This window comes from Schistocerca gregaria, chromosome 5 (assembly GCF_023897955.1).
Source record: "Schistocerca gregaria isolate iqSchGreg1 chromosome 5, iqSchGreg1.2, whole genome shotgun sequence".
In the NCBI taxonomy this organism is placed as follows: Eukaryota; Metazoa; Arthropoda; class Insecta; order Orthoptera; family Acrididae; genus Schistocerca; species Schistocerca gregaria.
Window position 1 is genome coordinate 287,918,241 of NC_064924.1, and position 27,869 is coordinate 287,946,109.

Consider the following 27,869-nt stretch of genomic DNA (forward strand, 5'->3'; position numbering starts at 1 on the left):
TATCAAGATCGTCATGCAGAACATCCGCCTCCATCGCAATCGGTATTCACCATAATTATACAACGGCTTCAAGAAAGAGATACCGTCACCTTCAGCAGGCGTGTCTGTGGTGCTCCAAGCAGATGCCACACACCCGAACTGGAAGGGCCTACTGCATCACGCTGAAGAGAACGCGTCATGATGGCACCAGCAAATGCGCGTGAAATGGGTGTTGCTCCCAGCTCCAACTGGTATGATGGGTATGAGCAGTAACTACATCCAACACTCCATACCACCTCTAACATTCACAAAAACGTGAATGAGGCTCAAATCAGCTGAAAGAGGTAAGTTAGACGTCGAGTTATATCAACCAATCTGACATAGGCAATCCCCTGTCCAATCATGACTACCCCGCTGTAAACCTACCCATCACACACATTTTCAAGCCGCTGTAGCACGGAAATGATGCGCTTCTAGACATGCGTTCCCATCCAAAATATATACTCACTCCCATAGACGTTTGGAACGAGAATTTTCGAACATCCCATATTCTTAATGTATTTTGCACGAACAGTCTGCGGCCAGAAGAAAGCAGGGAACTCCGTTGCGCCATGGGATGACATTCGATAAGATATCGTCTTTACTTGCTGAGTTAGCTGATGGCCTACAGTAGTAGTTCATAGGCACAGCACTAGCGAATAGGAAATGGGTGACTTAGAAACCGGCCGTTGTGGCCGAGCTGTTCTAGGCGCTTTAGTCCAGAACCGCGCTTCTGCTGCGGTCGCAGGTTCGTATTCTGCCTCGGGCATGGATGTGTGTGATGTCTTATGTTAGTTAGATTTAAAATAGTTCTAAGTCTAGGGGACTGATGACCTCAGATGTTAAGTCCTATAGTGCTCAGAGCCATTTGAACCATATATTTGGGTGACTTAGATGGACATTGGAATCATGTCCGAGAAATGCCGGTTGAGCACAGCATACTTAAACAAATTTGTGAAGTAACCGAGTCCACTGTATCCTCTGAATTCGATAGAAATCAGAGGAATAAGCGCGCTAGGGTTCTGTTATGCAAGGAGAGATCACCTGAAAACTGCAGAGTGGGTTATGGCGGTGACCTGATAACCTCTGAGGTTGATGACCTGCGGCCTGGTAGCAACGACGATTTTTACGGACTGACAACAAGACATCATGGAAATTTCATCAATCCCTATGGGAAACAGACTGAACAATGTTTACTACAATATTGTAATTCTAGAGGCACAGTACGAACTTAGCTGTCAAAAGATATGAAAGCTAATGTCGTGTGGTTTTAACCACCGAAACATCCCGCTGTTCATCTTACTTGAATCCTGGGCGTGGAATCTAACAACTCACTGCGTCGCCGCCCCCCCCCCCCCCCCCTCCTCCGGTTACAATCCTCAGCGCCTTAAACAACGCAATACCCCGTTCCGAGCCTGTCTTTAAATCTAAAACTCACGCATGTACTGCACCTTGTGGTGACTTTTACCAACTCTCAAACGTCTTAACACGGAAGTCGTTATTCACCTCCGACTTTTATAACTCGGCTTCTATTCTTCGCGAGGATAAACCTTCGGGAATCCATTTAAGCGACACTCACGGACAAGAAGGCTTAAAATACTGCTGTGATCGTAACCTTCAGAACATCGGGACAGCCTTGTTAATGTCATCTCGGAGCCCCAGCATCATACGACAGACACACAGTAATATACGACACTAGGTCATAGCAACGCGGCGCTGTGGCCGCCCGCACCTTGTTTCAAGCACCACGCATGGCAGCCCCATGATTAATGGCTATCCCACTTGAGACACGTAACACGGGCAGCACGAGATGTGGCTCGCGCATGTGCCCCTGATGCTTACACGCGTATGTAACACATCTACCCGCCGTCTGTACAAGCACCGATAATATCGGCCCTTCTCGCCTGCTTTTTAGCCTCGCACTTCCATATAAAATGTGCACCGCACCCTGACGTCATGTTCAACACCTTTCGTAGAAGAACCTTACAGAATCTCTCAAAGGCCTTTGATTCTGTAAATCATGGAATTCTTTTAGATAAGCTAAATCATTATGGTTTGAGGGGGGCAGTGCACAAATGGTATAATTCATACTTAACTGGAAGAATGCAGAAAGTTGAAATAAGTGGTTCATGTAATGTTAAAACAACAGCTGATTCCTCAAACTGGGAGGCTATCAGTTACAGGGTCCCACAGGGTTCGGTCTTAGGTCCTTTACTGTTCTCGATATGCATTAATGACTTAACATTCCATATTGATGAAGATGCAAAGTTAGTTCTTTTTGCTGATGATACAAGTATACTAATAACATCCAAAAACCAAGAACTAAGTGATGTAATTGTAAATGATGTTTTTCACAAAATTATTAAGTGTTTGTGAGCAAACGGACTTTTGATAAAACACAGTATATACAGATCCGTATAGTAAATGGCACAACTCCAGTAATAAAGATAGACTTTGAACAGAAGTCTGTTGCTAAGGTAGAATTTTCAAAAATTTTAGGTGTGTCCATTGATGAGAGGTTAAACTGGAAGCTACACATTGATGGTCTGCTGAAACGTCTGAGTTCAGCTACGTGTGCTATTAGGGTTACAGCAAATTTTAGTGATAAGAATCTCAGTAAATTAGCTTACTATGCCTACTTTCATTCACTGCTTTCGTATGGCATCATATTCTGGGGTAATTCATCGTTGAGAAGAAAAATATTCATTGCTCAAAAACGTGTAATCAGAATAATTGCTGGTGCCCACCCATGGTCTTCCTACAGACATCTATTTAAGGATCTAGGGATCCTCACAGTAACCTCACAGTATATATATTCACTTATGAAATTTGTTGTTAATAATCCAACCCAGTTCAAAAGTAATAGCAGTGTGCATAGCTATAACACCAGGAGAAAGGATGATCTTCACTATGCAGGGTTAAATCTGACTTTGGCACAGAAAGGGGTAAATTATGCTGCCACAGAAGTCTTTGGTCCCCTACCAAACAGCATCTAAAGCCTGACAGATAGCCAACCAACATTTAAAAATAAATTAAAAGAATTTCTAGATGACAGCTCCTTCTACTCATTGGCTGAATTTTTAGATATAAACTAAGGGAGGGGAAAAAACCAACTTAAACATTAGTGTCATGCAATATTTTGTGTAATGTAATATCTTGTACAGACATCTTTTATTAACCTGCCACGTTCCACATCATTACGAAGTGTCGTATTCATGATCTATGGAACAAGTATTAATAATAAAAAAAATGGCCCTCTTCAAGTTTCTCCCCACTTATACAGGGTATAAACGGTAACTTCTTACAACTCACATTTAGTCCGAAATGACCCTGTATCATAGGAGAGCAATTTACAGAAATCAAGCGGTAGTGTTACAGTTTATGGAAAGAGCACTGGAAAAATTAAAAATATGATTGGGCAAGGGAAACATGTTATTCGACAGTTTAACCTAACAATTTTGAGTAATAAGGTCAAGAACAAATCGAAAAAGATTATATAAAAAACAACAGTAGAAAGAATATGATCAGATACCTTGGAAGCAAAAAAAAAAAAAAAAAAAAGGAAAGATCAACTGCTAGCCATGGAGACGAAGTACTGGAGTTTCAAGGTAAGACCACATCAAACATGAAGAAAGCAAAAAAGTGGTGGAAGCAGTAGGGAATACAACGGCAGCTGTTAAGAGGAAAAGGTTGTGGTATGGAAATCTACTATGAATTGATGTTAATAGATGGCCAAAGCGTTATGGAGATTAACCCAAGAGGAAAAAAGGATATTAAATCAACCGCTTAGAAGATGGATGACAGATGTAAAGGAGAAGATGGATGACAGATGCAAAGGAAGCTATGGACTCTAGGAATCTCCAAAAGAGGGGCTAGGTGGAGGTTGAGAAGCGAGAATTGCCATTAACTGTAAACGGGTTGAAACGTTCTACATGTTTGACTGACCTTCATGCAACATAGTTAATACTCCCTAGGTGGGAAAGCACAGCTGTTAGACGATGTCTAGAAAGTTTCTACTTGAAATTCTGCGAAGTCTAGGCAGTACGAGCGCCAGTAAGTTGGGCGTGGATTGTTATGAATCATGACAACCTCAGAAGGAAAAGTCACAAACTTGACCTCATATTTTAAAGAGGAAAAAGTACACATACAAGTGATCAGATGCAGCAACTTATCCCGCGCGAAAATTTGCCAAAGTACTGTATAGTGGTATTATTTATTTTGATAGCTATTTCAACTTTCAACTCACTATTGTAAACGAGAAAGATACAAAATTGCAATAAGCGTAGATGTGAACAACGTCGAGCAAAGGCTCTAGATTTGAAAGTGGGAGGATAAACCTGGGAAGCAAGGCCAAATAAATCTGTGCAGAAATAGAGTCAGTTTGGACCCAATTCAAGAAAATTTTTCCAGATTTCCTGCAGAAATGAAGAGGAGTTAACAGGTCGTGGGGTTAAATAGAGAAAAGAACTCAGAAAAATGATACAAAATTATAAAAGACTGTCATTCTGGAATTTCAGTAGAAGGATAGTGTGACCAGTGCTGAAAATGAAAGAAAAAGAAACAATGCACTGTTTTACTTACAGAAGTGGATGGTTTGTATGCAATAAAATAAAATACTCAATTTCTAGTTTATCATAATCATAATTTTTTGGTTATCATATAGATCATCTGAGCACACTTAATTTGCCTAGACCACTTGAGGAGCCTATGTCTGGAACCATTGCGTAGTACCGAAAGATACCCATCATCATCACTGCAAGAAGCTGGTGACAGCGATCATTTTATATTACGTAGTGGCTCCGAGCAGTGCCTTCTCATGTTGTCTGGGTAAGTTATTTCTGGTCAGATGACCGGTTATGGTAACTGAAACTGGTCAGCACCAACAGAAATTTGAAAAACACTCAAGTTTGGCATAACGTTCTCTTCACCGATGAGTGTCGCATACGCCTTCAACAAGGCATTCGTTGGATTCTTGTTTGGAGGCAACTCGGCCAGGCTGAACGCCTTAGGGCAGCAAGGTGGAGGTTCCCTGCTGTTTTAGGGTGGCATTATGTGAGGCCCACGTGCGCCGCTGGTGGTCATGGAAGGCGCCGTAAAGGTTGTACGACGTGCGAATACCATACTCCGACCGATAGAGCAACCATATCGGCAGCATAATGGCGAAGCACTCGTCTTCATCGTCGACACTTCACGCCCCCATCGTGTACGCCTTGTGAATGACTTTCTTCAGGATAACGACATCGCTCGACTAGAGTGGAGAGCATGTTCTCCAGACATGAACCCTATCGAACATGCCTGGAATGGATTGAAAATGGCTGTTTATGGACGACGTGACCCACCAACCACTCTAAGGGATCTACGCGGAATCGCCACTGAGGAGTGGGACAATCTTTACCAACAGTTGCTTCATGGATTTATGGATAGTTTGGCACGACGAATACAGGCATGCATCAGTTCAAGAGAATGTCCTGCTGGTACCGGTGTGTTCAGCATTCTGGACCACCACCTCTGAAGTTTTCTCTGTATGGTGGTACAACATGCAATGTGTGGTTTCGATGAGCAGTAAAAAGGGCGGAAATCATGTTTATGTTGATCTCTATTCCAGTTTTCTGTTCAGGTTCCGGAAGTCCTGGAATCGGGATGATGCAAAACATATTTGCTGTGTGTAGTATACCTGTTGTTTAAATATGAACATCGTATCTCTAGTCGTTCAATGTTGTCTGTTTTATCCTTTCCCCCTATTCTATTCAATACCTCCTCCCTCATTAGTTATGTGATCTACCAATTTTATCTTCAGCATTCTTCTGTAGCACCACATTTCGAAAGTTTCCATTCTCTTCTTGTCTAAACTATTTATCGTCCACGTTTCACTTCCATACATGGCTACACTGCATGCAAATACTTTGAGAAACGACTTTCTGACACTTAAATCTATGTTCGATGTTAAAAAATTTCTCTTCTTCAGAAACGCCCTCCTTGCCATTGTCAGTCTACATTTTATATCCTCTCTACTTCGACCATCATCAGTAATTTTGCTCCCCAAATATCAATAGCAATACTCATACTACTTTAAGTGTCTCATTTCCTAATCTAATTCCCTCAGCATCACCCGATTTAATTCGACTACATTCCATTATCCTCGTTTTACTTTTGTTGATGTTCATCTTATATCCTCCTTTCAAGACACAGTCCATTCCGTTCAGCTGCTCTTCCAAGCCCTTTGCTGTCTCTGACAGAACTACAATGTCATCGGCGAACCTCATAGCTTTTATTTCGTCTCCATGGATATTAATACCTTCTCCGAATTTTTCTTTTGTTTCCTTTACTCCTTGATTGAATAACATCGGGAATCGGTTACAACCCTGTCTCACTCCCTTCCCAACCACTGCTTCCCTTTCATGCCCCTCGACTCTTTTAACTGCCATTTGGCTTCTGTACAAATGTAAATAGCTTTTCGCCCCCTGTATTTTACCCCTGACACTTTCAGAATTTGAAAGAGAGTATTCCAGTCAACATTGTCAAAAGCTTTCTCTAAGTCAACAAATGCTAGAAATGTAGGATTGCCTTTTCTTAATCTTTGTTCTAAGATAAGTCGTAAGGTCAGTATTGCGTGTCCCAACATTTCTATGGAATCCATACTGATCTTCCCAGAGGTAGGCTTCTACCAGTTTTTCCATTCGTCTGTAAAGAATTCGTGTTAGTATTTTGCAGCCGTGGCTTATTGAACTGATAGTGTGGTAATATATATATATATATATATTGCATGAGGGGTCAAGGGGTTATAGGAATAACAAAAAAGTTTTTAAGTTTTTTAGAAAGTCAAGGAAAGAGAGAGAACCCAAAGAATTAATTAATATCACCTGACAAGAGCTCACATTCGACGAGTCTATTATAATGGACTTTACTGCCAAAATGACTTTTAATGGAGTGTAAGTTTTATAGACTTTTTTTTACGTCGATTGAGTTGTGTCAGTGTTGCTGTATATGAGAAGAGAGGACTGGGGCTGACCTTGCGACCGGCGCGGTTGTTGTGCAGGTTCATGAGGCTGCGCGCGTCGCCCTCGACCTCCCGCGCGTCCAGGAAGCGCCGCGCGAGGCGCGTGGCGAAGCGCACGTCGGCGCTGCAACCGCCCCAGGACCAGCCGGCGGGCGGCGCGCGCGGCCTCCTCGGGTCGCAGCCGCAGGCCGATACGTTGCCGCGCGCGCACGCCGCAGCCACCGACCAGGCGGCGCCCGCGCTCGCCGCCGCGTACGTGTACGCCGCCTCCCGGCTGCCTGCAAACACGGGTAAACAACCACGCGTAAACAACCACCGCTGCAGTACACACGTAGACAACTGCAGGTCACTGAAAGGTATCTCAGTAATCGTGACTCGATTTCTTTTCTAAAAACACTCTTATTAGGTCACTTTCTTGTCTCTATACTAGCATGTCATTAGTGCTAAATCAAATATGCAGAAATCATTTTAGAATTTTACATTCTCCATTTTTTTAACATTTGTGTTGAAAGAACTGCTCCAGACCTGCAAAACAGAAAACCAATAACCCAATTTCTAAGAAACTTCCTGGCAGATTAAAACTGTGTGCCGGACCGAGACTCGAACTCGGGACCTTTTCCTTTTGCAAGTGCTCTACTAACTGAGCTCCCCAAGCTCGACTCACGCTCCGCCCTCACAGCTTCACTTCTGCCAGTATTTCGTATCCTACCTTTCAAACTTTACAGAAGCTCTCCTGCGAACCACGCAGAACTAGCACTCCTGAAAGAACCATATGGCGGAGACACGGCTTAGCCACAAGCCTGGGGGATGTTTCCACAATGAGATTTTCACTCTGCAGCGGAGTGTGCCGCTGATATGAAACTTCCCATATCCTTTCTTTCGGGAGTGCTAGTTCTGCAGGGTTCGCAGGAGAGCTTCTGTAAAGTTTGGAAGGTAGGAGACGAGACACTGGCAGAAGTGAAGCTGCGAGAGCGGGGCGTGAGTCGTGCTTGGGTAGCTCAGATGGATAGCCGGCACGGTAACTCAGCGTGTTCGGTCAGAGGGTTAGCTGCCCTCTGTAATAAAAAAACTGAGTGAATGGATCAATAACGAACTTCAACGGGCGTCATGTAACGTCCGCCACGAACAAGTGCAACGAACTATAACGAACAAAACGAGATTTTTAAAAAAGATGGTAGAGCACTTGCCCGCGAAAGGCAAAGGTCCCGAGTTCGAGTCTCGGTCCGGCACACAGATTTAATCTGCCAGGAAGTTTCGTATCAGCGCACAATCCGCTGCATAGTGAAAATCCCATTCAAGTAATTGCTAGGTTTAAGAAACGCAATAGGAAAGACACAGCAAATTATAGAGGAATACGCCTACTAAATGCGCGACATAAAATTTATGGGAAAATTCTTAAAGATCCAATAATCTCAGAAGAACCATCAGACTTTAGAAAGAGATATATGAAGATGGTACCTGCTCTTCCGGACATGTCCGAAAGAACAGATATCATCAGCGTCCATGCAGATCTCTTGGAATGAAATGATATTGAAATCAAGACCCTTAGCTGTTGACATGCGTTCATATACATCAGTGGGGACAGTTGAAAATGTGTGCCCCGACCGGGACTCGAACCCCGGATCTCCTGCTTACACGGCTAACACTCAATCCATCTTTTTTTTATCTCATTTTGTTCGCTTTCGTTCGTTGCATCTGCTCGGGGCGGACGTCGTAAGACACCCATTCAAGTTCGTTGTTGATCGTTTAACCCAGTTTTTTTTATTACAGAGGGTAGTTAACCCTATGACCGAACACGTTGAGCTACCGTGACGGCAGCCATCTGAGCCATCGAGGGCACGGAATATAGTGCGACTGCAGGGATTTATCCCTCCCACGCCCCCCGTGAGACCCACATTTCCAACTTAACGTCCACACACTACATTCGTAGTGTCCCTGCCCATTACACTCATTACTCGCGGCAGACAATCTTACCGAGTCCCGCAACAATTCCGGCAATGCGTGTGCATTCAGCGGAGAAGAAGAGGGTCAGTGGCCGGTTAGCCTTAACTGTATGAAGATGGTTCAAATGGTTCAAATGGCTGTGAGCACTATGGGACTTAACATCTGAGGTCATCAGTCCCCTAGAGCTTAGAACTACTTAAACCTAACTAACCTAAGGACATCACACACATCCATGCCCGAGGTAGGATTCGAACATGCGACCGTAGCGGTCTCGCAGTTCCAGACTGTAGCGCCTAGAACCGCTCGGCCACTACGGCCGGCTTATGAAGATGGTATCTGTTCTTTCGGACATGTGGTCCAAATGGATATAGCGTCTGCCACGTAAGCAGCAGGTCCCGGGTCCGTTTCCCGGACGGGGCACATATTTTCAACTGTCCCCGTTGATGTACATCAGCGCCTGTCGACAGCTTAGGGTCTAGATTTGGTTATCATTTCATTCAGAAAGTCATGTACTGATAATATATTTATAATAAGGCAAATTAATCAAAAAGTCGGGTATTTGGCTTAGAAACGCATTTAACATTTATTGATTTGAGAAAGCGATTGATAACGTAAAAACATCCCTTTCTTGGAAAAGATTGGAAATAAAACCTTTTTCTACACACTTTATTAATACCATAAACATTCTACACGTACATACAAAAATAGTGAAAGCGTTATGCAGATCTTGGTTCAGCACTTTTCCGGCTGAATGTATGCCATTCCATTTTTCAAATTCACTGATTTCACGATACAGTTCGCTCATACGCGTGTGACGCATTCTGCACGTCCTCTCAAGTCACGCTGATCCATTACCTTCTGTTTATAGCGAGAACGAGATCTGCAGACGCATTTTATCGGAAGACGCTGTTGTCCCGCGCTATCGATGTTGAATTTGAACCTGTGGGACGACACGGTTCCAATACTGATCATTTCTGCAGAACATACATGTTCTGTGAATATGGAAGTGCTATTTCTAGTCGTTAAAGGCGTTCTGTTTTTTTTTTTTTTTTTTTTTTTTCTAAACATGATTCTGGATTAACCTTCGGCAAGCCTAGGATCGTAGAGGATATCCTGTTTCATGCCATGTACCAATTGTAACCTCAGGTAGGCATAATTTATGGACTGACGTTGTAATATGCATCTGAAGATGGCACACGTATCCTGAAACCGGGCTGCGCTTTCCTTTTTAGAAATGCATAACTTTACTGAGGAAACTAGATTTTTTTTTATTTCGTCCTTCCCAGAGCACTGATATTTTTGCTGGAGTAGTAACTGATTTCGGGCCGTCACAGTCATTCTCAAGCCACACACGTTGCTATTAACCGAAACTAGTCATAGAATGTAGTGCCAAAAGGCACGAATAGCTTCATTACAGAAAGCTGAACTGTGGACAGGAAGTACTCTCATTGATATTAGCCTATGTGTGGTGTTACACCCTGCGGGCAACAATTACTCTAATTGATATTAGCATATTTAAAAAATCTTAAGTTTCCTCGGCACACCTACTATCCAGTGGCATTATTCTTCGAATCACCAAATAATTTTACAACTGCGACTGTAGCGGATTTTATCACTGAAGTCTCAGTCTCGAGTATTCAACTGAGACAGGAAAGTCGATCGCGTGTATGGCGCTCAAGACATTCACTCACCGCGACCCCAAACTGACTGATTGAAATTAATGTACACACGTTCGCCCGAGTGAAAACACACTGTCGCGTACCGGCACTGCCTCACTATACCAGAATAAAGTAAGTGCGAACTGCTTAGCGCGATCGGGACGTTAACGACAATGGGTTGGTTATAAACTGGTGTCAACCTTTATATCGGAGATGAGAGGGAGAGAATCTCCTTGGTTTGAAGCAAATAAGTTTCCTGAAAATAGGTTACAGAATTGCAATCGGCAGAAAACATTGGTTAAATGGTTCAAATGGCTCTGAGCACTATGGGACTTAACATCTGAGGTCATCAGTCCTCTGGAACTTGGAACTACTTAAACCTAACTAACCTAAGGACAACACACACATCCATGCCCAAGGCCGGATTCGAACCTGCGACCGTAGCGGCCGCGCGGTTCCAGACTGAAAGATTGGTTAGTTTCTATTAATTTTATTCTCACATATACTTATGTGAGGTGTTGGACCATAAACCCCTTTATTTATTTCTATTTATTCGGACTTGCTACTTCAAAGATTAGATTAGATTAGATTAGATTAATACTTGTTCCATAGATCATGAATACGACACTTCGTAATGATGTGGAACGTGTCAGGTTAATAAAAGATGTCTGTACAAGAAATTACATTACACAAAATATTGCATGACACTAATGATTAAGTTTTTTTTTTTTTTTTACTTAGTTTATATCTAAAAATTCAGCCAATGAGTAGAAGGAGTTGTCATCTAGAAATTCTTTTAATTTATTTTTAAATGTTAGTTGGCTATCTGTCAGGCTTTTGATGCTGTTTGGTAGGTGCCCAAAGACTTTTGTGGCAGCATAATTTACCCCTTTCTGTGCCAAAGTCAGATTTAACCCTGCATAGTGAAGATCATCCTTTCTCCTGCTGTTATAGGTATGCACACTGCTATTACTTTTGAATTGGGTTGGATTATTATCAACAAATTTCATAAGGGAATATATATACTGTGAGGTTACTGTGAGGATCCCTAGATCCTTAAATAGATGTCTGCAGGATGACCGTGGGTGGGCTCCAGCAATTATTCTGATTACACGTTTTTGTGCAATGAATACTTTTCTACTCAACGATGAATTACCCCAGAATATGATGCCATACGAAAGCAGTGAATGAAAGTAGGCATAGTAAGCTAATTTACTGAGATTCTTATCACCAAAATTTGCAATAACCCTAATAGCATACGTAGCTGAACTCAGACGTTTCAGCAGACCATCAATGTGTTGCTTCCAGTTTAACCTCTCATCAATGGACACACCTAAAAATTTTGAAAATTCTACCTTAGCTACAGACTTCTGTTCAAATTCTATATTTATTACTGGAGTTGTGCCATTTACTGTACGGAACTGTATATACTGTGTTTTATCAAAATTTAAAGAGAGTCCGTTTGCTGAGAACCACTTAATAATTTTGTGAAAAACATCATTTACAATTACATCACTTAGTTCTTGGTTTTTGGATGTTATTACTATACTTGTATCATCAGCAAAAAGAACTAACTTTGCATCTTCATCAATGTGGAATGGTAAGTCATTAATGTATATCAAGAACAGTAAAGGACCTAAGACCGAACCCTGTGGGACCCCGTGCTTGATAGCACCCCAGTTTGAGGAATCAGCTGTTTTAACATTACACGAACCACTTATTTCAACTTTCTGCATTCTTCCAGTTAAGTATGAATTAAACCATTTGTGCACTGCCCCACTCAAACCATAATGATTTAGCTTATCTAAAAGAATTCCATGATTTACACAATCAAAGGCCTTTGAGAGATCACAAAAAATACCAATGGGTGATGTCCGGTTATTCAGAGCATTTAATATTTGATCAGTGAAAGCATATATAGCATTTTCTGTTGAAAAGCCTTTCTGAAAACCAAGCTGACATTTTGTTAGTACTTTATTTTTACAAATATGGGAGGCTACTCTTGAATACATTACTTTCTCAAAAATTTTTGATAGAGCTGTCAGAAGAGAGATTGGGCGGTAGTTGTTGACATCCGACATATCCCCCTTTTTATGCAATGGTTTTACAATGGCATATTTCAGTCTATCAGGGAAAACACCCTGCTCCAAAGAGCTATTACATACGTGGCTGAGAATTCTACTTATCTGTGGGGAACAAGCTTTAAGTACTTTGCTGGAAATGCCATCAATTCCGTAAGAGCTTTTACTTTTCAGTGAGTTTTTTATTTTACTGATTTCAGAGGGAGAGGTTGGTGGAATTACAGCTGTTTCAAACTGTGCAGGTATGGCCTCTTCTATTAATAGCCTTGCCTCTTCTAGTGAAGATCTAGATCCTATTTTCTCCACAACATTTAAAAAATGATTATTCAAAATATTTTCAATTTCTGATTGTTTGTTAGTGCACTTGTCATTCAATTTTATTGCACTAAAGTCTTCCTGTGCTCTTGGTTGCCCTGTTTCCCTTTCAATAATATTCCAAATTGCTTTAATTTTATTATCAGAGTTACTGATCTCAGACATGATACACATGCTTCTGGACTTTTTAATAACTTTTCTTAGTACCGCACAATAGTTTTTATAATATTGAATAATTTCGGGGTCAGTACTCCATCTTGCTGTTAGATACAGTTCTCTTTTGCGGTTGCAAAGCTAATTGCCGGTACGTATAAGAAACAAGTAGAAAGCAATCACTTATTCTTGGTTATCACTGAAATCTCTGTAAGTAATTGAGACAGAGACTGACAGCCTCTGTTCAACATTTTTCCAATGAAACCCTAAAAATCCTACTTGGCCTGCAGTTCCTGAGTGTCCACCAGTCTCTATCAGTGTCTTCTCGTAGTTGAAGTCTCTATCAGCTGTATCGGCTGCTTTGGGCCTACTCGGCCCCGCCGGCGTCTCGCTGCGGAATCTCCAAACTGACGGTACTGGCTTTGAATCTGCATCTGAATCTCTGCTTCTAGCTTTTCATCTGCCTGCCCTTTTATTCGTTTCTCATGTACTTGGGTGCACACGAGTTAATTTGTTTCACATGACCCTTTCACTTCTAAGTGATAGGATTGCGCAAGAATGCCTGTGGTTCCACATGACACTCTCATTTCTAATTGGCTGGCTTGCGCAGGAATGCCTTCGGTTCCACACGACACTTTCGTTTCTAGCTGCACACAACTTAATTTGGTTCCACACGGGTCCTTTCCGCACGTGACTGATACTCTCTCTTGCCGTATTATCGCCCTGGTGTTTGCATCTTCCATTGCGCAAGTTTCATTCATGCTGCTTCCTCTGGCAGGAAGTCAAACTCTAAGTTATTTGATCAACCAGCCACACTTGGTAGCCTCCGCCGCTTATCTTATCCCTACATCCTGGTGGACTCTTTCTTAATGTTGTAAGATGGCAAGAACTATGCCCCTTACATGAAGTAATTAAAGATCATCTAACTCCCGTTGAGCGAACAGTAGGGCTGAACAAAAATGACTGACAAGACACAATGCATCTTGTAGAGGGTATAGTATGTACGTATTGGGATATTTAATGTTGGGTGATGGTTTTAAAGTAATTCACATGACATGAAAACTTTGTGGAAATGCGTCGATTTACTAGAGGCTAGTTCATCCCAGGGAAGTATTCAGAGCTAACCACGTCACGTGGCTGGGGAGTGGCGAAGGGAAGCGACAATAGGCAGCTTAGGGCGGCTCAAACTCTTGAGAAAGCGGTAACGGGGCGTAGCCTCCAGCTGCCTTAAGATGAGTGACAGTAAAGAAGGGGGTGCTTCACCCCATGCTGGTGTACCGGGAAGCAGACAGAGAACTTGTACGCCTGTTGATGAATGTGTGTCGTCCCGTTTTCAGTTAAACATGCGAGAAACCCGCGCAAAGCTTCGGTGGAGCGGTCAACAGAGGCCAAAGTATGCATGTTTGTGACTATAGCAACTTCATGTTGAATTCACGGTCCACAGAATCTGAAGTAAATCAGGTGTAGAGCGACAGAATGAAACACTCTGGCCTCCGATGGGAATGTAGGACCAAGGAATTTGAAGTACAATCCTGGGAGTCAGAATTCCGGAAAAATTGGTGTTTTGTGCAGAAACTAACCATGATGGGTGGCCTGGGAGGAGCTAAATAGCAGAAGTTGAGAGGAAGGGAAATTTTGTGGGAATTTGTTCACTTCCCAGAGCAGGCATAGGTCAGCACTGGGAAGCGATTCATAATTAACGCTACTTGCGCTGCAATTGGCGTAAGTGATATTGCTGGAGGGGAAACCGAGGTGAAGAGCGGACTGGGAGAATTCTCTGTAGAGGTCTTCCATTCCCAGCTTGCCTAGAGTGCGGACGTGGCATTCTTTACTCAGCTTGCCTGAGAGAGAGTGAGCATCTCTGCAGTTTAGGACTTAGCAAATGGAACGATTGAGCTTGGAGATAGAGTGTTTTCGTTCAGCTAGGTACTGAGCAAGATAGCTAGAAGTTAATAGACGAGCACAGCCTTGCAGCACCACGAGGTCGGCAGACGTCTGCATAACGACGACGCGCCGCCACGCTGAATTCGGTGATATTGCGCCCGCTCCAGCCACTGATTAATTTGTTGGATCATGTCGGCAAAGTTTCCACGATGGTTTCATGGGCCGTGTATTGTAGAATTCTTCTCGCACTTCGCATTACACCTGGGTTAGTCGATAGGAATTACTTTTGATTTGTCGCGCTTTACTCCACGCAAACGCAATTTATTACCACTGCCTGTTAGGAGAGTCATGTAATGTGATGATTGAAGGTCGTGAGTTAAAATGAATGTGTTCTAATCGACTGCATCTGTTTTAAATCAAGTATCTGAAATCCCAAGTCACTTTCTTAATTAATTTTATATTCAACATTTGCATCTGGTGTTCAATAGCTGAATATGACATCGATGTGCACCCCTTTTTAATTAAAAGGGATCAATTCTGAATCAATTAATGTCAACACTGCCATCGCAGTTCAATCAGAAGTCACAGGGCCTTATTACTTTCTTTGAGTTATCTGACATTGTGGTAGTTTTGCACTCTCTGTTGATCTGTTAGTCAATTACCTGGGGTGAACACACACCAAAACCAGATAAGAGATGGGTGGGGTGTTACAATGTCAGCTGGCTGTTTGCCTATGGAGTCTGGACTCTTCGGTTCAATCCCGCATCCGGCCATCCTGATTTAGGTGTTCCGTGATTTCCCTAAATCGCTCCAGGGAAATGCCGGGATGGTTCCTTTCAAAGGGCACGGCCGACTTCCTTCCCCGTCCTTCCCTACTCCGAAGAGACCGATGACCTTGCTGTCTGGTCTCCTTCCCCAAAACAACCCAACCGAACCCTGGACTCTTATTATGGTCACAAAAGCAAGAATAAAAATTAAAATGTTTTTCTACAGTCACAACAACACTTTGTCAAAACAACAACGACCAACGAACGTCCTTCTCGTTGCCAAAGAACTTCGACCGGTTGACATATGACCCAGGCGCCAACGTTGCCAAATAAGGGCCCAACTGTTTTCGTGAGTAGTTGCAAGGCGGAAGGAGCTGCAGGTCACGTGGGAGGGTGTATAGGCTGGCCTCTGCCGACAGCTCGCGTGACCCTAGCAGTGAATCGCTGCCCAGTTATCTGACGTGCCGCGGAGAGAGGCAAAGCGGCCGCTAGCATCCGCCGCCAGGGGCAGAGGAGCAGGCAGGCGGGCCGGTGCTTCGTTAAGGGAAACCCACACTGTCGGCGGCGGGGAGGAGGAGGAGGAGGAGGCTCGGCCCAGATTTATGCCCCTCGGCCTCCGGAAGGCCACGGAGCCCGCCACCGCCGCCCTCGCGGCTAATAATGGCCTCTTCCGCCCCCGGCAGACGGCTCGCGGAGCTCATCCGTGCTTCCAGCCGGTCTGCCCGCCTCGGATTGGCTAACGAGCCTCCGCACGGAGAGTTACGGCTCTGACGGCGCTCGTAAAGCTCTCCGCTACCTCGCCTTGATGCTACTCTCAACTTCATAACGAGCCCTTACCACTCAGCCACTGCCCCGGGCGCGTACGCCGGCGATACACCTCGGTACACTCGCACACTCCAAAAGCACTAGCTAATTGCAAAAGATGATAAATTTTTTAATCTGTAGCTGTCTTCAAAAATTTAGCTTAATGACGTAATTATTGTAACAGGATACATTAATGACAACAAACCGTTTACGTTATGCCTGGGTGTCGCTGTATCTGTCAAACTCCACTGTCTGATTTGCTGAAGAACCGCATAGTTGCCTTCAGCTGTAAGCACATTCATAAATCAACTTTTGCAGATCAGATTGTACTGTTTCTCCTGGGTGGACTTGGGTTTAAAAAAATGTAAACTAAATATTACGATAGATCTGATAAATAATCAATAATTCGCTTATCTTATTTGCTTGTGTTCGGACCTAAGAGGACGTTCTTGTATAAAGCTAATCTTGCTGCAGCAGCTTATAATGTAAGTTGTACTTAAAACCCGAAACATATAATGGTTATTTTTTCAAAAGAATTACTGTATGTGGTTAATTGGCTCAAATGGCTCTGAGCACTACGGGACTAAACATCTGAGGTCATCAGTTCCCTAGAACTTAGAACTACTTAAACCGAACTAACCTAAGGACGACACACACATCCATGCCCGAGGCAGGATTCTAACCTGCGACCGTAGCGGTGGCGTGGTTCCAGACGGAAGCGTATTGAACCGCTCGGCCACTACGGCCGGCATGTGGTCAATTAATTGATAGTCTGATATTTAGACTGTCTTTAGTAGATATCGGCCTTAACAAAGAATTTTCATTGTTAGGCGCCATCTTAGAAAAATCTTTAACAATTTTTCTTTTAGCGCACCTACGAGACATGCCGTCGGTTAGGACAATTAACTTTATTTTAGATCCCACGAGAGCGGAGGCAGCTACTAATAATTTAACAATTTTATTTACAGATTTTCTTTATATAACGAGATAACATCGCACTCAGAAGAGGTTTGGTCACAGGATTCCAGTTCCATTATAGGATTTCATTTGTAGATGCTACTGTTGTTATCTTATATTGGGGAATCGAGACGAAACCACGATTTTGATTTACGGAATTTATTGTAGTACATCGAAGAGACTTGGCAAATATTTTCTGGTGCAATAAGCACACGACTTCTCAAGAGCCTAGTGTTGGATAAAAAAGAAAAGGACAATTAATTATAGACGATTACGTAACTACCCTGAGAACTGAGCTACTTTACTGAGTGCTTATACACGTCGGGCTAAATTAAACAACATATTACAGTGTTAATAATATTCCTACATTAGTTATTTCTCTTTTATGCTGAGCCATTGCATTAACGTGTTTCTTTTTTGTATAAGTCACGGCTCATATTTTATTTTATTACATTACACTAATAGTCACAAAACAAATACATTTTTTTATTTTATTACATTTAAAGATCTTGTGGCCATTATCAAGCTGAGTGGAGTGGAAACTGTGCTTAAAAACATCCAGGGATCACAGATCTCATTATGGGGTACAACTTCCCTTGGGGGCAAAATGTTTGCTGACATTTCCCGGTGGCGTTAGGCTTCCTTTATTATTCTTCAGCATAGAGACGAGAACATTTCATCGAACTACAGGGTCTACTAACCATATGTTCTGCATACTACGTACCTAAACAAACTAGATGACTGGATTATAGCTAACTGGATATATTCTCTTGCCTCTCAGGGGCATAACTAATACAAAAGGACGTAGCGTTACTGGGAAGCGTCAGTGAACGTTACGTCTTTGACAAAAGTTGTTCCCAACGGCGTGATATATCACCTCTATACGTTTGATGCAAACACTTTGAAATACCGTGCACTCGTATGTGTCATCATCTAGTCCATATGGTTGGTATTCAACGCTGTTAACATCTTTTACGCAAATAGCATCAGCCGGCCGGAATGGCCGAGCGGTTCTAGGCGCTACAGCCGGAACCGCGTGAGCGCTACGGTCGCAGGTTCGAATCCTGCCTCGGGCATGGATGTGTGTGGTGTCCTTACGTTAGTTAGGTTTAAGTAGTTCTAAGTTAAGTCCCATAGTACTTAGAGCCATTTGAACCATTTTGGACACACAGCATCAAACCACTGCACTTTTTCACTATATACAGACTGTAACGGGCAAAAATGCTTATATTGTTATCGGCAGCTGAGAACGGTGTTCTGAACAACATTATATCAATATTTACGTCATTTGTAAACTAACAGTTATAAATATTACAAGCCGTATGTTTTTAGGTTGGTTAGTATCTCTAAGTACATGTGGTAAGAGCAAGTCATTATTTCTTATTCATCCTTGGGCAGCAGGTTAAGTGTCGATGAGCAGAAAAAAAGGTTTAAATGGCTCTGAGCACTATGGGACTTAACATTGAGGTCATCAGTCCCCTAGAACTTAGAACTGCTGAAGCCTAACTAACCTAAGGACATCACACACACCCATGCCCGAGGCAGGATTCGGACCTGCGACCGAGGCATTCACGCGGTTCCAGACTGAAGCTCCTAGAATCGCTCGGACACCGCGGCCAGCGATGGGCAGACACATGGATCCAAAATGGTTAGCCTATTATTACAGGTGCAGTTCACTTAGTGGTGCAGTTACGACCGTGCAAACGACATCTGGTGATCTGTTTGCAGGAAGACTGATACACGCAGAGAGAAAACAATCAACACCCTGATGTGGTACCACATATAAAAATACCCTTTACATACTGTATAGCATATTTTTCAAAGTTCCGACATGCATATTTGTCATCATCACGTCCGTGTGATGGTTATTCATCTTTTAAACAAATACTGTTGACGTCTTCAGTGGTTTCATTGTATTTATGTGAAAGATGCCAACGTAACGTTAAATACCTAACATGTGAACACTAAGAAGAAATACACACATAGCACATACTTTCAGTTTTGCTGTCTGTCGAACCACAGTTTTCGTAGTACTTTACCTGACAATGCTACACAGCCGAAATCGCAGTATTAATGTCAAATATGACTACGACGTCCATCTAAAATATTTACATGATCGTGAACCCCAGCCGCAAAATGCTAGTAAAAAAAAAAATGGTTCAAATGGCTCTGAGCACTATGGGACTCAACTGCTGTGGTCATCAGTCCTCTAGAACTTAAAACTACTTAAACCTAAACATCCATGCCCGAGGCAGGATTCGAACCTGCGACCAGCAGCAGCGCGGCTCCCGACTGGAGCGCCTAGAACCGCACGACAACCGCGACCGGCAAATGTTAGTCGTCGAACATAAAATATCCTCATTTGAAAGACAGATGGACTTCTCAGCAATTGATCAAAGACAGACTGGCCTGCCAGCTTCCTCCGTATTGGCATTTCCACTGTGCAAAGCATTGTACCTCCTAGTTCTCAGGCAGAATACTTTTTCGCGTGCGAAAATTTCTCCCATTTTATGAAAAAAAAACTAACACTGATCCCACTAGAGTGATAGATCAGTTCAGGGGGAACAGCTTGTACTAGAGAGAAATGCTGGCTGACACTTGTCGGTAACGCTGGGTGTCGTTTGGGCGTAGTTACGCTCTTAAAGAGGCGGCAGGGTGTTGGCACTCAGCGACGCTCCTATGCAGTGTCTTTTGCCTATTATTCTGCCATCTGCTCCGCGTGAAAGGCGGCAGACTAAATAAAATTGAAGTTTCTGGTTCGCTTGAAAAATATCTTTTTTTTCCACTTAGAGACTCTCTATGGTTATCTTGTTGAAAATCGCTACCGGTTTACTAGGATAGCCAGAATACTGCTCACCTGGTTAGTAGACCATTCTAGTTCGGTGGAATTGCGTCGTCACAGGACCGGCGAACACCATAGGATTCCTAGCGTTGCCGAGAAAGGTCAGCGAACCATTTCGTTTCTAACAAGTTGTTACACATGATGTGATCTATCATTAGATATTTGTCGCAAATTCATCGAAACACCATTTATACAGGAAACACAATGAGACACCCAATTTAGGAAAGAGCTATTGCCGACGGAAGTATTTCGATAATAAAGGGAAAAAAACGGTATTTAATTCAGTAGAATACTTTTCTAAATATGAAGAGGAAAGTTCGAAGGTGTCTCTCAGAGGAGAAAATTTTACTCCGTTTTAAGGAGCGTTGTTCCAGTTTGAACTGAAATTTAGAGCAGGTATTAGTTCCTATTTAGAGACAATACAGATATTGAAAGTGCCCCTGAATTTAAGAGAAAACATAGATCCTAATATAAATTTAAAACGGGTTTCTGACATGCTGTTCAGGACTTTCCAGCGGACATGGTTGGCTGCACGTGGGCGTCCGGGTGTGGGCTGTGGATAGGTGGATTAAAGTACGATACACGTGTGTTCAGAGAGAATAACTTGGCTTTATTGCCATAATTCTACCGCTAAGGGTACAGAAGCAAGAATTTACGGCGCCTGGAGGCTGCCAACAGACAGGCAGAGGGCATGCTGCCCTAAAGAGAAACGGAACGTCACGGCCAGATCGGATGAGGGCTGGCTGAGAAGAGAGCGTGCAGCTGCAACTGCAATCCACTCTCAGTCTTCCCTGCTTCCTTCTGATTAGAAGAGCGTACCTGCCTAAGTGACAGCATCCGAAGGCGCTACCCCCGTCAGCCGTACCTGTTGTGACAACCTATTCCAGAGAACTGAGCATGTGCAAGTGGAGATATCCAGTCATATCCGGTGCTAAGTCGGCCCGCACCTGGCCAGAGTACTGCACAGAAACGTTTCTATCTCACATGATGAACAAGAATTGAAAAGTTAAAAAATAAAAACTTCAAACCATGAATAAAATTCCTTTTCCTCTCTGTATGTCTGTCCACCATGCACATTGCTTACATACTCTATAGAGATGTGTAAGGTATGTAGATTTCAGATTTTCTTACATGATGTTTGTAGGAGATATTTTCTATAGGCCCTGAGAGCGGAGAGTTGTAGTGGCTGCTTGACGATAGAAATTTTTGCGACAAAGTTTCTACCTGCAAAGTTCTTTAGTTTTCAGCTCAAATTCCTGCCGTAATATCTTGCATTTATTTTAACGTAATCTTACTAGACATTCCCTTTCTTGCATCACGTCTTTATCTTTTACTCGTGACTCTCATTTCCACCAGTGCCTTGCAAAACCCCATTTCAAATGCTTCTAATTCTTTCAATACTGTCTTCCAGATTTTACATCTTACACCCCCATACATAGGTGTGTAACAAAGAAAGCTTATTATAAAGTCTCAGTGCTTGTATGCTTATAAGTTAGCGGCTTTTATAGAAAACTGAGTGAATTCCTGTCTAATATCCGTTTCTTGTAGCATCTATGTCTATTGACAGCAAAATTCATCTACCTCTTCAACACACTGTTCTAAAAGTGTCTAACCATATCTACCTGCTGCGCACACCACTGGAAAACCAATAACGGAAGTAAAGGCAGTGATTGTCAAGGACAGAGTACGAGTACATTACGACTCCTGGCGAAAGGTAGGTCAATTGGAAATACAAGTTACTGCACCCAGACATGGTGACAAATGTCAGCCTCTAGATACAAGCTAATGTGAGTAAACTTCCTATAAACGCCATGTCCCTACGTGTCAACCCCCTCCTTTTGATGGTTGTCACCATCCGGATTAGTTTTTAATGGTACTTCTTACCTTGATGTCATTTCAGATCCTGAGAGTTTGCCAGCTGAGTTAGCCCACCTCGAAATCACATTTCGTCAGAATGCCTATAATGAAAGATAAGACGTGCTTTGCGCTATCGATCCATCCGTGTACTGTGTCGGTGTTGGTAACATCGAGACGGCACCGAAGTGTATGACATTTTCCCTACGCAGGAAGTATTACCAACAGGACTGGTCGTACTTTGCAGAAGTATGATGTGGAATGTGTTTCCCGACCACAATTTTTTCTATAATTTTCTATAATTTATGTTAAAGTATTCATGAACATCAACAAAGCGTTCCAATACTAGAGAATACTATACACTTCTATGAAAACAGGTTCATCAGGTTCTTCACAATACTGAAAACAGATTGCAAAAAATCGTAACGCGATTTACATTATGACTCTGTACTGTTCCGTTGCTTACGCGTTCCCAACACACGCTGATTGCCTCCTATACGTGCTGGCTCTGGCGACAATGTTACATCTCAAATTACAAGTGCTAGTGAGTTACTTAAATGTTCAAATATTGCGTTATGTCAGATGACAGTAAGCTCTTACCTTATGGAAAATGCTCAAATGTTTCTGAACAACGAAATTTTTACGATGAAGTTCGGGTTCAATAAGTATGCCTTTTTATTCGTGTCTCTCGTAGGAAACTATGCTTGCTAATCAGACGGTATATCCGATCATCATCCACAGATTCTGGCACACGAATATTAACCGGATAAAATATACTAGAGTGCAAAACTTAGGGATGATAATATCTTTATCACGTGTCACTGCCAATTTACAGAGCTCGCTCGATCACACTTGTACCGTATGTAGAAAGGACTGTGCAGCACAGAAGGTAATTGACTAAGAAACATGCAATGAGACGAACAGAAATGGCACTTTTATTGTCTTTCTTGGGGCTTTCGTCCCGTATCATGCAGGCTCGGCCATGTTACTATTGATTTGGCATGTTAATGTGAAGGGGTGGCCGGATACCCTTCCTGTCACCACCCTGAACTCCCTGGGACAGAATCAGTGTACCCCAGCTGTCCGTGTCTAGTATAAGCCACGGAATGGCGTGAACGTCTTCAAATGTCTGCAAATTGTGTAAATGAGGCGGAACGTGAGGACCAGCCCGGTATTCACCTAGTGGGATGTGGAAAACCGCCTAAAAAACACATCCAGACTGGCTGGCATACCGGCCCTCGTCGTTAATCCGCCGGGCGCATTCGATCCGGAGCCAGCGCGCCTACAAGAGTCCAGGAACCAGCGCATTAGCGCTCTCGGCTACCCTGGTCGGTCAGAAATGGCACTTTTATTCAAAGACAATAATTACACTACAGTTACCGAGGTGGCTGACGGTGCTGTGGCTATTACAAAATGTAGAAAATGGTTCTTAATGGGGTGTGAATCACCACGGACAGCAATGCATGCTCTGCAAACGAGCTCCCATGCTGGCCACAAGATAGGTAAGAAGTTGTTGTAGGGCGCTCCATTCCTCCATAAGCGCGGTTGACAGCTTCTGGATGGTCACTGGTGCAGGTGGACGTGCAGAAATACTTCTTACCAATCCATCACACACATACTCGATGTGATTTAAGTCGTGGGAACGTCGAGGCCAATCCATTCGCCGAATATTATATTTCATGAGCTCCTCCAGATGCGCTATTCCATGAGGTCACGCATTCTCAACATAAAAATGTCATGGCCGAGTGCATACACAAGAGACGCAGGAGAATCGTACAAACATACCGTCGTTTGACCATCAGACAGATATAGTACGAGGGTAAGTCAATTATTATGCGCAAAGTAGTTGTAATCAAATAGGAAACTTACAAGAACAACATTTTTTGACATAGTCTCCTTGCGTTTCAACGCACTTGGTCCCCAGTTGTACAAGCCTTCATGAAAAAAGGTTCTAGGTTGAGGTGCAAGCCAGGAATGGACCGCTTCTTTCACTGCTTCGTCCGAGGCAAATCGACGGCCTCTTAATACTAGTTTGAGTGGACCAAACAAGTGATAGTCAGAAGGGGCAAGATCGGGACTGCATGGAGGCTGATCCAGTACTTCAAATTTGAGTTTCAGGAGCGTTTCAGCGCTGTGGGCAGCAGTATGCGGATGGGCACAGTCGTGCAACAACACAACGCCTTTTGACGGCAATCCTCGGCGTTCGCTTCGTATTGCAAGCTTTAGCCTGGCAGTAAGCATCTCACTGTAACGCACACTGTCTATTGTTGTGCCCCTTTCCCCATAATGTTCCAGTACTGGACCCTGAGCGTCCCAAAAAGCCATAAGCATCAGTTTTTCTGCGGACGATTGGGTCTTGAACTTTTTCTTGCACGACGAATTTGGACGTTTCCATTCCATACTCTGCCTTTTACTCTCCGGCTCGTAATTATGGATCCATGTTTCGTCACCAGTAATGATCCTGTCTAGGAAGTTGTCCCCTTCGTTACCATAGCGATCCAAATGTTTTCTGCAGATGTGCTAGTGCGTTTTGTTTATGCAACCGTGTGAGTTGTTTTGGGACCCATCTTGCACAAACTTTGTGAAAGCCAAGTCTATTGTGGATGATTTCGTAGGCAGAACTGTGACTAATTTGCAGACGATGTGCCACTTCGTCAATAGTTAATCGCCTGTTTAAGAGAATTATTTCACGTGAACGCTCAATGGTTTCTTCGATTGTGGCGGTAAACGGTTTTCCGGCTCCTTCATAATGCGTAACACTTGTGGAACCATTTCGGAATTTTTCAATCCATTTGTAGACACTCCGTTGTGGCAAAACGCTGTTCCCGTACTGTACCGAAAGTCTTCGATGAATTTCTGCCCTTTATGAGCCTTCCGACCACAAAAAAAAAAAAACAGATCATTGAACGTTGCTCTTCTGTGTTACAAATAGACAGCGGAGCAGCCATGATTAACAACACGGCAGCAATAACGAAACTAACCTAGCAGCTTGAAAATTGCAGAGATATAACAACAAATAAACAAAGCATGTGTCACCAACGTAAACCGATAGTACTACCAAAATAAACAAAAATATAACTACATTGCGGATAATAATTCACTTACCCTCGTAATAAGCGTCCCTGGCTTAGAGAAACAAGTCAAGGAGATTAAAACAAATGTCATCATGTCTCAATGGAATCACAATTCGGTTTTTCTACGCCATTGGCCCCTTAGTTAGATTACATTTATCGTGTGTCTCTAGCCCAGAGACTGGAAAAAAGGGCAGGTGTCTCCTGTATAAGAAAGACAAAAGAACGGACCTGCAAAATTACAGACCAATATTGCTAGCATCGGTTTGCTCCAGAATCCTTGAACATATTCTCAGTTCGATTATAATAAATTTACTTGAGACCGAAAAACTGGACTACAAATCAACACGGTTTTAGAAAGCATCCCTCGTGTGAAACTCCACTTGCTCTTTTCCCACATGATATATTACGAAGTATGGGTAACAAGAAGATTCCATATTTTTAGATTAACGGTAAGCGGTGCCCCATTTCAGGCTCTTAAAGGAGGTACTAGCATATGGGATAAGTTCACAGATATGTCAGTAACTCTAAGACTTCTTATGTTATAGAATCCAGTATGTTGTCCTCAATGGCGACTGTTCATCAGAGACAAGGGTATCGTTAAGAGCGCTCCAGGGAAGTGTGATGACTTTCAGCATACTACTTTTTTTCTCCAACTCTTCTTAATACTTCTTCATTCCTTACTCGCTCTTCCCATTTCACTTTTTCCATTCTTCTCCATACTGAGGATGAGACAGTGTAATGTCAACAGCAGCAGAAAATAGTATAACGGGAATAGGATTCGTTATGAATAAAAGCGTAGGGCAGAGAGTGAATTACTGTGAACAGTTCAGTGATAGCATTGTTCTGATCAGAATCGGCAGCAAACCAACATCGACAACGTTAGTTCAGGTATACATGCCGACGTCGCAAGCCGAAAATGCAGAGATAGAGAATGTATATGGGATATCGAATGAATAATGCAATACGTAAAGGGAGACGAAAATCTAATAGTCATGCAGGATTGGAATGCGGTTGTAGGGGAAGTAGTAGAAGAAGAGGTTACGGGAGAATATGAGCTTGGGACTATTAATGAGAGAGGAGAAAGACAGTTTTGCAAAACATTTCAGCATTTAATAGCCATGACTGCAGCGCCCTAGATCGCTCGGCTAATCCCGCGCTGCCAAGAACGAAGTGCTCGGTTTAAAAAGGGTTAAAGACAGGGATGGAGTATTGCACCCGTACTGTTCAATCTATACATCGAAGAAGCAATGACAGAATTAAAGGGAAGGTTCAAGAGTTATATTAAAATCCATGGTGAAAGGATATCGATGATAAGATTCGCTGTGACATTCCTATCCTCGGTGAAAGAGAAGAAGAATTACTTGATCTGCTGACTGGAAAGAACATTCCAGTGTGTACAAAACTCGTATTGGGGGTACATCGAAGAAAGACGAAAGTAATGAGAAGTAGCAGAAATAAGGACACAGAAAAACTTAACATCGGGATTGATGGTCATGAGATAGATGAAAATAAAATGGTTCTGAGCACTATGGAACGTTTGGGGTCATCAGCCCCCTAGAACTTAGAACTACCTAAACCTAGCTAGCCTAAAGGCATCACACACATCCATGCCCGAGGCAGGATTCGAACCTGAGACCGTACCGGTTGCGCGGGTCCAGAATGCAGTGCCTAGAACCCCTCGGCGAAACTGGTGGCTAAATAGTTGAAGTTAAGGACTTCTGCTATCTAGTCAGCAAAATAATCAATGACGGACGGAGTGAGGACACCAAAAGCAGACTATCATTGGCAAGGGGGCGCTTTCCTGGCCAAGAGAAGTCTATTAGTATCAAATATAAGCCACAATTTGATAAGAAGATTCTGAGAATGTGCGCTTGAAACTCAGCATTCTGTGGTGGGGAAACATATACTGTGGGAAACCGGAACAGAAGAGAATGGAAGCATTTCAGTCGTTAGGCTACCGGCGAACGTTGAAAATTGAGTGGACTGACAAGGAATGAGCTGCGCAGACTCGGAGAGGAGAGGAATGTATGGAAAACATTGACAAGAAGAAGGAGCAGGATAGCAGGACATCTGTTAAGACAACAGGGAATAACTTCCATGCTAGTAGCAGGAGGTGCACAGGGTAAAATCTGTAAAGGACGAAGAAGATTGGAATATATCCAACAAATAATTGAGGATGTAGATTGCAAGTGGTACTCTGCGATGAAAATATTGGCACAGGAGAGGAATACGTGGTGGGCCGCATCAAACCAGTTAGGGGACTGACGAATGAAAAGAAAGAAAGAAAAAAAAAGGGAGAGAGAAAGAAAAATCTTCACACAATGCCACGCTTAGATACGGGATATCGTCTCCGAAGTGAGAGAGTTAGCAAGACTAGTGGCGGAATATTAGCGTGATGACTTCTGAGGATGAGAGATTTTTTGTCGTGTATGTTCAGTAGCGCGGTGCGCCACCCACGCGCGAATCGCGAAATGGGCGGATGCGGAAGGCGGGTATGGTGCTTGCGGAGACCGGGTGCAGT

At 43.0% G+C, this 27,869-nt stretch overlaps 1 protein-coding gene across 1 annotated transcript in view; it reads right to left on the reverse strand.

Moving 5' to 3' along the window:
* The window catches only part of LOC126272956 (protein Wnt-2), a 1,102,555-nt gene that overhangs the window by 55,140 nt on the left and 1,019,546 nt on the right, over nucleotides 1-27,869 (reverse strand). Inside the window, exon 3 of the mRNA XM_049976275.1 lies at nucleotides 7,028-7,293. Coding sequence (XP_049832232.1) covers nucleotides 7,028-7,293 — 266 coding nt within the window. The remainder of the gene's footprint in view (nucleotides 1-7,027; nucleotides 7,294-27,869) is intronic.